General features: G+C 45.6%; 1 protein-coding gene across 1 annotated transcript in view; it reads right to left on the reverse strand.

Moving 5' to 3' along the window:
- The window catches only part of ADGRG4 (adhesion G protein-coupled receptor G4), a 126,471-nt gene extending 115,582 nt beyond the window's left edge, over window positions 1-10,889 (reverse strand). Inside the window, 2 exon segments of the mRNA XM_035725739.1 lie at window positions 2,818-2,962; window positions 10,693-10,889. Coding sequence (XP_035581632.1) covers window positions 2,818-2,962; window positions 10,693-10,889 — 342 coding nt within the window.
- Window positions 10,890-11,446: the final 557 nt, after the last annotated feature.

An 11,446-nucleotide genomic window follows, 5' to 3' on the forward strand; every position in this document is an offset into this window, starting at 1 on the left:
ACCTGAGGGCTAAAAGGCTGCAGGAGGCAATCATTAGAGGGGGCACTGAACTGGACCTGGCGCCCAGAAGCTCTGCAGAAGGAGAGTTACACCAGCGGATCACAAGGTCTCTCCCTCTGTCCCTTTTTCCCTTCCTCCCACCACCGCCCCCATTCCACAAACTTTTCCCTACGAAAAGCAATCTACAGAAGTGATCAATTTCTTAAAGTTGAAAGGAGATGTGTATTCTCTCAATGGTGGAAATTAGGTTTCCAGAGGGGCGCCTGGCTAGCTTAGTTGGTAGAGCATGCGACTCTTGATCTAGGGGTGGTGAATTCAAGCCCCACGTTGGGTATAGAGCTTACTTTAAAAAAAAAAAAAAAAAAAAAAGGTTTCCAGGGGCACCCGGCTGGCTCAGTCAGTGGGGAAGGAAACTCTTGATCTCGGGGTTGTGGGTTCGAACCCCTTGTTGGGTGTAGAGATTACTTAGAAATAAAATCTTAAAAAAAATAGGTTTCCAGAAATACATAATCCTAATAGAAAGAATATGAAACTCCCCGTCTTTGGAGCAGGCTTCAGGCTGAGACCAGGAACTTAGTTAAAATTGTTTCTCCAGAGTTCTTCATTTTACTCTGGAATGATTTAGTCCCTACCTAATACATGGCCACTACTGTTTTTAGCTAATGCCCCGGTCAGGACCTGCTTGTAACAATACTTTATTTTAGCCGCCGCCAAGAAAAGGTCCATTCTAGACAAGAGACCAAATTAGTACACATTTTCATCTTGCTCTCCTTGAAGATCTCTCCTCTAACAGCAATATTCGAGGGGTCCAAATAATCTGCATCCCCGCCAGCATTTTGATAGTATCAGTTTTGTTTTTGCTTTGTCTCTATTTTAACCATCCTGATCCGGTATGCAGTGGTGTCTCACCGTGGCTTTAATTTGCATTTCCCTCATGACTAATGAGGTTGAGCATCTTTTCATATGCGTGTTTGCCAGCATTATGCCTGGCACATAATAATTGCTCCATGCCAAGATTTCAGGTGGCTTCTACCCTCTTCTTCCCAAATGCATGATTTCAGCAGAGGCCACCGAGAGACAAGATCTTACCTCCCTGCTGGGGATTTTAAGTAGCTGTCACGAGCTGTAGGAGGAAGGCATGGGGGCGCTAGGGAGACAAAGGGGTGTCCTTGGAAACTTCTCACACCACACCATGTAAGTGAACACAGACTTCTGGTAGTGAGAATTGTCCTAATTCTAAAAATGCTTTTCTTTTTTTTTTTTAAGATTTTATTTATTTACTTGCCAGAGAGAGACACAGCAAGAGAGGGAACACAAGCAGGGAGAGTGGGAGAGGGAGAAGGAGGCTTCCCGCCTAGCAGGGAGCCCGATGCAGGGCTCGATCCCAGGATCCTGGGATCATGACCTGAGCCGAAGGTAGACTCTTAACGACTGAGCCACCCAGGCACCCCTAAAAACGCTTTTCAATACTAAAAATTCTTTTCAATTCTAGCTTCTCGGGATTAAACACACACACACACACACACACACACACACACACACACAGAGGCAGTTTTCTCTTTTTAATTAAACAGTTGTTTCCGTGAATTGTACCCTACAGGTAGACAGCTGGATTGGAAGGTGGCTGTAACCAGCTGCTGAAGAGCTGCCCATGCCCTGGCTGGCTGCATTATTACAGTTATGATTCATATAAAATGAGATGAGAACATTATCTTTACAGCCTCCCCTTCACACTCTGAAATCAAGTCTCTCTAGTTCCTCATTTCTTTTGCTGCTTAACAAGAAAAAAAGCAACTTAATTCTTGAAGCCTGGAACCTGATTGCATTTTGACTCATTCAATATTTATTGAGTAGCTAAAACATGTAAAACTAGGCCAGACAATGGGGGGGAATTTAATGAAATATGAGACATAATCTCAACCCCGGGAGGGCAATTTGTGGTCGTATACCTTGGGCTTATTTCAGGGAACAGCTGAAAATTCTGCTTGTAGTCCAGACTTGGCGCGTGGGGCCTAGGCATGAGAGGCAAGGCTTCCTTAAAAAAAAAAAAAAAAAAAGTCTTTTTCTTTTTTGATGAACGAACACAAAGTTTCCTTTAGTCCCCCACTCACTTCCTCTTTTTAACAGCATTCTCAGCTTGTGTTCAACTGTTTCCTGTTCACATTTTCCAAATGCCCTTTATTATTCTCAGCCTTAGAAAAACTACAGAGAGACAGCATAAAACGTTATCTAAGCCTTAGTATGTATCCTGAGCCCAAGGAACCAACAAAAGTCAAAAGTGTGGGGAGAGGTGGGGCGAGAGATGTACAACAGAACAAATTATCAAATTACAGAGATGTGTATATGTGTATATGTAATAGAGAGATGGATGATAGATAGATGTTCTTGTTTAAGGAAGCTCTTCACCTAATTGATAATTTAGTGGGAGGAGGACAGGATTATATCTGACAACAAACACTGGAAGGAAGTCAGTCCCTTTCAGCGAATAATTCTGTGCGTGCTTGTTTATTACCGAAGAGAATTTTATGTGAGCCAGGAAGGTTTGAATCACTTAACTACGCAGTCAATTCTTAATTATCCACGTTAAGAGAGAGAAGCAATTGCTCCGATAAACTGAAACAACAGATAATCAAAAATTCTTCCCCTTAATTAGTCACCTGTCCTCCTACAGTCTGTCTCCCCCTCCGCCCGCGCCCAGCAAACATTTGTTGTAAATTAGGGAAAATGTTTTCCCGAGGTAATCTCTCCCCCTACAGGCAACTAGCCTACCAAACCGGTGGATCAGTTCCCCAAGGGGAGGCTGTATCACCAGAGTACCCTGGCACTCGTCTCGGGTGGGGTCCGGGGCGGGTGGGCTGGCGAGGACAGCCTCCTCTCCGCGAGTTGGAAATGTGCGTGTCCGCTAGCCAGAGTGCACACGCGCATCTCCTGCTTCCCGTCCTCGCGCATCCGGGAGGCCGAGCTGGCAAGGAGGAGGAGGTACAGGGTAGTGATCAAGGACTGAGCACGTCAAGGGGAGCTGCTGGGGCTCTGGGTACGCTGCTCTCAGCCTCAGCTTAAAATGAGGATCATAACAATTATTACCTCATTGGGCTGTTGTCAGATGTAAATGGCAGACAATGCAACGCCCCTGACTCACAATGGATGATGCCCTTGGTGACGTCAGCCATTTTAGTCTTCTTATTAAAGATTGTTGATTGTGCAAAGAACTTTAAATCCCCTCAACTGGGCACCGTGAGTTTGCTGCAAGTGATTCATTACAATCGCACTAAAAACTTTTGACTGCTTAAAATACATTCTAGCAGCGGCAGGTTAGCCTGCAAGAACCATTGCTTTCGTTCTCGCTTCTGAGAACTCTTTCCGGGAGGCAGAGGGGAAAGCTAAGATTACACTTGGGGCCCTGGGCACGCCCCCAAGGGTGGGAAATGTCTCTCCGGAAATTGAGATTCCTGGGCTGGGGGCCTCAGGGAGTCCCGGGGAGCACTTCCTTCAGCACCGAGCACCCCGTTGAGCTTAAAGCTCGGGTAAGCGAAGGCTCCTGGCGGGGGTAGGGGTTTCCGGCCTGACCACCCTCTCTTCCCCACCGGAACTACTCAGGCTTTCTTTAAATATGTAAATATCATTGATTACATCTCCAAACCTTGCTCCAGGCCTGGGAGCTATTCTCTTGGGAAGGTGATTTTGCAAATAATTTAATCTCATCCATTTTGGGTGGATTTTATCAGACCACCTTCCGGAATTCTGGGACCAGTCTACTGTCACCGCTGCCTACGTTAACTACCTGTGTGACCTCGGTCCAAAACACTCGTTCTCTGTACTATGAAATGGGTTGCCCTAGAAATTCTCTGAGGATGGTTCTTTCCTGCTCAGACCTAGGGTTCTAGGATTACAGGTGGGAGGGGGATATGGGAAACAGTATAGGCACATTTGAAGGAGGCCAGAGATGGGTCACTTGTACTTAATAATACCACCCAGAGAAGCTCTTCTCCTAACCTCACTTTATTTATTTGTTTTTAAAGCTAATCTTTTTTGAGAGAGAGACTGAGAAGGAGCAGAGGGAGAGGGAGAGAGAATCTTTTTTTTTTTTTAAAGATTTTATTTATTTATTTGAGAGAGAGAGAGAGAATGAGAGATAGAAAGCACGAGAGGGAAGAGGGTCAGAGGGAGAGGCTGACTCCCTGCCGAGCAGGAAGCCCGATGTGGGACTGGATCCCGGGACTCCAGGATCATGACCTGAGCCGAAGGCAGTCGCTTAACCAACTGAGCCACCCAGGCGCCCGGGAGAGAGAATCTTAAACAGGATCCATGCCCCGCACGCAGCTGCTAGCGGGGCTCCATCACAGGACCCCAAGATCATAACCTGAGCCGAAATCAAGAGTTGGTGGTGACTGAGCCACCCAGGCGCCCGTCTCCTAACCTCATTTTAGATAGAGGGAGAGATGGGCTTGCAGAAACAACATAAGGTTTAACTGTGAAATCCCATAAATCATCTGGTCAATTGAATGATTTCTGCTAGTTTTTCCCTAGGCCACCACAGAAGGACCAGACCTTGCCCGGAGGCCATGCTCCTTTTCCTCACTAGGTGGCAGCAACACTTAGCTTTGCCAAAGAGAAAAAGGGTCTATTGTCACTAGTATGAGGATCTCTATCATCTCATGTTTGATTTGGGAGCATCGCCATACTGTTTGTTTCTATTTCTATTTTTATTTTCCTGAACAACTAGTAGTTGTAAATGATACAGGTTTCGGGGGGGGGGGGAAGCCATAAAAGAACCAAAGCCAGAACGGAGTAGGAAGCTTCACCTTGCAGAGGATGAAACGGCTCTGGCCAACATCATACGGGTGGATAAAGTGGCAGAGTGGGAAGAGCTCCAGTCTCTTAACTCTGCATCCCAGTCTCTTCCACTTTCCTTCTTTGGGGAGGTAAATATGCCCAAAGGTTTCATTTAGCAACTGTGCGCATTGAGGCAGATTAGTTAACCTATCTGGGCCTGGAGTTCCTCATCTGTAATAAGGCCATAATGACAGTATCCACTTCCTAGGATTTTACAAGAATTAGAGACCAGGGGACCAGGGGCACCTGTCTGGCTCAGTTAGTGAAGCATGCGACTTTCGATCTCGGGGTTATGAGTTTTGAAGCCACACACTGGGGGTAGAGATGACTTCAGGAAATAAAAAAAAAAAAAAAAGAGTTAGAGACCATGTGAGTAAGGGACAGAGAGGCACGTGACAGAGTCTGATACAACATACTACGTACACGTGCATTTTTTAACAAAAGCAGTAAAGCCATCCTCAGGAAATCAGGAATGAGGAGAGGATATTCAAGGCCTCTTTCAAAGCTAAAAGTCTCCCAGCAGTCTCTGATTCGGTATGAAGGTGAAATGTGTCTAACTCCAGGTCTCTTCCTTAGGAAAACAAGTGAGAGACAGAGGCTCCTTCCATTATTATCCCTTAACATCATCACTCGCCCACAACAATAAGACCTGCGGTAGAGAGCCCAGCTTGCTCAGAAAATGAATCTCTGAGTACCATGTCCTGTCTAGTTCATTGAACTCTTTCTGAAACATGGAAAAAGCCATCAAGAACAAGAACATCAATTCAGGTGAGTTTCATCTTCCTCTGTAGAGCCCCATCATAGGGGAACATCGGCTAACTCTAATCAGGGACCCACTTCACAGAAATTATTCTTAGGATAGAAACCACCAGGTCTCTCCAGAAAGCCTAGGGCCCTGCTAAGTGATGTGGCCTGGTGTAGAATCCTATAGAGTCACCTCAGCTAACTTAAATCCAAGTGATAATAATGGGCTGACACTGACAAAATGCCTACCCATCTGTACGATGTTTAGTCTACCCTTTACAAAGCACTTGGGGATTCTGGTCTCATTTGATCCTTGAAACAACACTGGAGTCAACGTGGCAGATAAGTCACCATATCTTAAATGAGAGTGGGAGAGGCAAGACAAGAGGAAGCACGAAGGTCTTGGAGTCCAACAGACCTGAGTTCATATCACAGCTCAGGCAGTTCCTAGCTGTGTGACTCTGGGCAAGTTAAATCATCTTTCTAAATTCGTATTTCCTCATCCATAAAATGGGGATGATAATAGTGTTCACTCCAAGGATGGTTGTGAGGATTAAATGAGATGCTGCATGGAGGCAAAGGGCCTTGACACTCAAAAATGTAACTTACTGTTATTAAATCAGTGACAATTTGTAAGTGACAGAAGTCAGAACAGGCACCCCCCAAGCCCAGTGGGCTGAATGTTTGAATTCAAGCCCACAGATACATAGAGCCACAGTTAGATTTTTCTTTCTGAAATGGCAGGCTTTTCTTCAAAACCCAAATCGCCATTTTGTTTGTGATGGAAATTCACAAGTGAATCTCCAGCATTTGATTTGGTGAAGCCCTTGGGATAGTCACACTCCATGTAAGGCTTTTGTTAGATTTTAGTACAGAAACTGTTCATCCTGTTCTGTATTAGCACCGTCACTTCTGCTCCAAGACCCTGAGCAGGGGGAGGAAGTCAGAAAAAGGCCAGGAAAGCATGATTACTGCCAAGGGTACAGGGGTGGGGTGGGGGGGGGTGGGAAAGGAAGTTTCAGGCAAGAATCCCCAAGTTCCTTTTCTATGCCTAGACAGAACAGTTAAACCACTTTTTTTTTTTTTTTTTGCAATAATATAGCCACCCGTGACTGGTGACACACAAACACAGTAAACTGGTAGTATTTCTCTGGAGAGCAATCTGGTTTGAGAGCTCTTTCTCTGTCTCATTCCATTTTTGAGAACATATTCCAAGGAAACAACCCCAAAAGGGGTACAGGGGTGGGAGGGCGGTAAGCTATGTAAGATTGTTCCAAGTCCCACTATTTATAATGGTGAAAAACTGAAAACAACCCAAATGTTCAATAATGGTAAAGTGTCTAAAAAAAGTGGAGTCTACCGACCAGATGGAACATTCTTCAGACATCAAAATCGTAAGTATGCGGGCTGTGTTAAGTGAAAAAAGGAGATCACAATGTGGTAGAGACACAAACATTACAACCATGTAAACCTAAAATATATGTGGACGTGAATATAAAGGAAGGAAAATGTGTAGTGCCTAGAACAGGTTCATTCAGTTTTGTGCAGCTACTATGCTCCCCGCTTTACAGACATTATCTCATTTAATATTCATGGCAACTAATCATCTTGTCAATTTCCACACACACAAAAAGGCCCCCTGCTGGGATTGGATTGTGTATAACACAGTTTTGAAAATGGGACTTTAAAACATATGACTCTGCCATTTGCTAGCCATGTGACCTTGGACAAGTCGCTCCCTCTAAATTGTTTCCTTTGTAAAATAGAGGAAGCTGACTAAGGTTTAAATCTCAAGCTCTCAAAATCGAGTGCCTTTGAGCTATCAAATAAGCCATCATTTAAGTTTTTCTCTCTCTGGTGCTTCTGAGGAATCCCAGCTCAGAATGCTCACCCCAAAGTGTTCCTTAACTTGTTGTTTTGAAAAGTATGGCCACCGGAGAAAAATATAACTGACTTTCCTATTTTAAAACAATACACAATTCCAAATATCGTATTACTGTCATTCATATTTCCACGACTTTTGGAGACCAGACTGAAAGCGCTTCCTTTCTCCCACACCCAGAGAATTGGCAGAGATTGGGGGGGAGGGGGAAATGTACTCAGAAAAAATTTGGAACAATGCAGCGACAGTGTAAGTGAAAAATGTTGAAATTCTGTGCTGTGACATCCCCAAGGCCAAAGGGAAATTTGAACCTGCTTTGGTTTCAGTTAGTATTAAAATAATCTTGTCATGAAAGAGACACCATGTGTCTGTCCTGCAAGTGCAAGCTGTCCTTCTGGGATGGGCGGAGGGGTGTGTTTAGTCATGTGACCTGGCTTAACCCCCAACAGACCTGAGGTTCTTCAAGGCCCGTGTGCTTCCCTCTTTGCCTTTCTCTTAAGAGAACTGTTCTTGCAAGATCTAATAAGACCATGTCCATTGGGAAGAAATGAGGGGAGTGCCAGCATCCTAGTGGCTGCAAACTACATGTTTGGGCTCTATCTGCTCTTTCCTTGTGCCTTCCCCACGAGGAGATGTACCTGAGGGTGGGGGATGGGGTCTGTGACTGCAAGCCACCTCAAGGGAATAGACCGGACCTTGTTCCCTTCTGAAAAAGGCCTCCCCTCCCCTACAGCTGAGGAAAGCAGAGAAGGAGGGAGGGTGAGGAGCAGTGAAGCAAAGGGTAGTGACTCTTCTGGTTTATTACAAGATTTCAAGTGTGTGAATGATTCCCATGTTTGTTTCCCCCCAAACAAGCCTCTTTGTTAGTTGCACACAGTTATTCTTTTTGTGAAAACCTGACCACCTCTTGTCTCTGACTGCAAAACCCTCTTCCAGCATTTGAGCTCCAAAATGCTTGTTCTCTTGGTCTCCTGTCTTTATTATCCTACTGCTTTGTGAAACATCTCCAGCCCTCCAGCCACAAGTGAAAACTCGGTATCGGAAGGTGTGGGGGCGAATAGGCAGGATTAGAGAGTGTGGAATTAATCTATTCCAATCTGAGTTGTGTGCTGTTTTGTCATTACTGATGGTATTGGGCATTTTAGGGGGTAATTCTATTGGTCTTGTAACCTAATTGTCAACAATAAGTGAGACAATGTGAAAAAAGCATGTAACTCAGGCCTGGCACGTGATACGTGCCTCCAAAATGTTAGCTATTGTTACTACTGCTATTTTATATTGAGCTCGTACTGAGAACTGCACCTGATCCTTTCTATCAACAAAACAGGTTTTCTAAAAGATTTTTTTTATTTATTTGAGAGAGCACAAGTGGGGGGCGACGGTCAGAGAGAGAGGGAGAAACAGACTCCTCGTTGAGCAGGGAGCCCAATGCGGGCTCGATCCCAGGACCCCAGGATCATGACCGGAGCCGAAGGCAGACACTTACCCAACTGAGCCACCCAGGCGCCCTGTCAACAAAACATTTTAAGCAACTGTTATTATTCTCATTTTACAGATGCAGAAACTTAGACTCAGGGTCGAATAGTCTTTAAGTGGCAGGACTGGGAACCAGGCCACCACACCGTAATGGGTAAAGGGCATGTTTGGGTACTTCACAAGTTAGCCAATCTGTTACTCTCCTAGCCAGTCGGTTACTAAATTTTGAAAGCTTATATAATGACAGCATTTCTCCCAGAACCAATTTTCTTCAAATGTCATTTCCTCCTTCTATAAACAGACTGAACACATCCCTGACTCACATTTGAACAAATTCATTTCACATTTCGAATATTCTTTTCCCTGCAGTCAGCCCTATGGCAATTCCACAGGCCCAGGGCCAAATTCCAGCTCCTAGTGGAGGATGTGTGAATACCATAGGCTAGGAAAATAGCATGAGACCAACTGACAGTGGTCCCCAAAGTGCTATCTTACCAGCAGGCTGTGGATTAAGATATAAATGAAACATATGGAGATGGGAAAAAGCATATGTCAGGCCTGCTGTGGCCCATGTTCCTGTCAAGCTCACGCACTGGGTCATTTTTAATCATGAAAACACCACCAAGCAGGCTTCCCAAATATTTCTACAAAACTAAAATTGAAATCAGTGCTGTATTTCTCACACCTTCCTTCTGAAGTCAGGCTCAGCTACAGTATCCCGGGATACACACATCCAGAAGGAACCAGGATTTGGCACATACCCTCCTCCTCCCAGAGAAAGAACTAGTTAGTTCCTCCTGGGTATGTTTCAGTTGAATTAATCACCCCCAGGCATGATAATAAATACCATCAATAACAGCACAAACCCTCTACAGAACACCGTGCAGAGTTCTGAGGATACCACATGTAAGAATTTACCATCCAATAAGTAGCAACCATTTATACAGCCTTGGTTGTAAGAGCGACTTCTTCCGGGAAGCCTCTCAGGCTTCGCGGGTGCTTGGCCATCTCCCCCATTCCCATGCCCACTCCCAGACTCAAAGAGTGATTCGATGTTGCTACCCCTTTTGCCCTTGGCATAGGCTGCCAGGCACTGTTTTTAGGGGCTCTCTCTTGCTCTGACTCCTCCTACCTCTGGAAAGCTCGAGAACTCTGGAATCAGATTATCCTGAATCTGAATCGTACCTCTGCGAGGTGGGGGGAGAGTGAAGAGGCGCCCAAGAATCAAGGTGTTTGCCTGGTTCTGCTGCTGCAGAGAAGAGTTCCCGGGAGGAAGTAATGAGAATTGAGTCCAGCACAGCAGACAGGGCCCAACTCACTGGACCCCTCACAAAAATCCTGGTGGCTCAACATCCTTTTAAGCACGCCTTTGCCAGCGTAGCTGTATCTCAGTCTCTTTCCCTCCCGTGTCCCTTTTCTGTTTCATTGGGAGGATATGGGGCAAATTCCAGCTGGATTACATAATGGTTCCCAGCACCAGATCAGCAATTCTCATCTTTTTTTTCTTCCAAAAGATTATCTGGACAGCCTTTCACGTGTGCGCAGGGAAGGGAGCATTAGCTAGGGTTCCAGCTATGGGGGCTGGAGTCGAAGTGAAGGACTAAACTCCGTGGCCTTGCCGGTCGTCCCCAGTTCTTACCTTCTGTGGCTGTCTCGACAGTAATATCTAGAAACTACAGAAAAGCAAAATCAAGGGTGTGTGTCTTTCATGAGAGCAGAGAACGATGGTCTGTTTACCCATTGGCCTCAGAGATAACCTGCGCTTTCTCTTCTCCGCCTCATCCACCCCGAGAGTCTTCTCTGAAAACACTCCTCGGGCCTTGAGGGGCTGGCTGTTGGGCAACTCTGACCCTGAGTTTTGCTCTGTGTTGCTGAGTCCTTCACCCCAGCCGCACACATGGATGAGAACCCATTGGTGAAACTTGCCTGGGCTCTTGGCTGGCCAAGTGTGCATTCTGCTAGACCCACGTGGCCTGAGGAGTGTGCACACAAGTTTCCCTTGTACTCTCAGGCCCGTTTTTTTTTTTTTTTTTTCTTTCTGAAAGTACATATTCTCTAAATAGATCTGCAAGTTGGCCCTCAAGAAACAATGGGCTTGGCGCCTGGGTGGCTCAGTTGGTTAAGCGACTGCCTTCGGCTTGGGTCATGATCCCGGAGTCCCGGGATCGAGTCCCGCATCGGGCTCCCTGCTCAGCGGGGAGTCTGCTTCTCCCTCTGACCCTCTTCCCTCTCGTGCTCTCTATCTCTCATTCTCTCTCTCTGAAATAAATAAATAAAATCTTAAAAAAAAAGGGGCTTTACAGTGTAGGCTTTCCACTACCACTGTATCAGCCCATTGACAAACAATTGAGTTTTGCAAAGGGAAATTTTTTTAAAGATTATTTTTATTTTTAAGTAATTTCCACACCCAATGTTGGGCTCGAGCCCATATCCCCAAGATCAAGAGTTGCATGCTCGAGACTGGGAGAGCCAGCCCCTACCCTCCCCGCCCCGCCGCCCTGACTCCTGCAA

The sequence above is a fragment of the Zalophus californianus genome, chromosome X, assembly GCF_009762305.2.
Source record: "Zalophus californianus isolate mZalCal1 chromosome X, mZalCal1.pri.v2, whole genome shotgun sequence".
Classification (NCBI taxonomy): Eukaryota; Metazoa; Chordata; class Mammalia; order Carnivora; family Otariidae; genus Zalophus; species Zalophus californianus.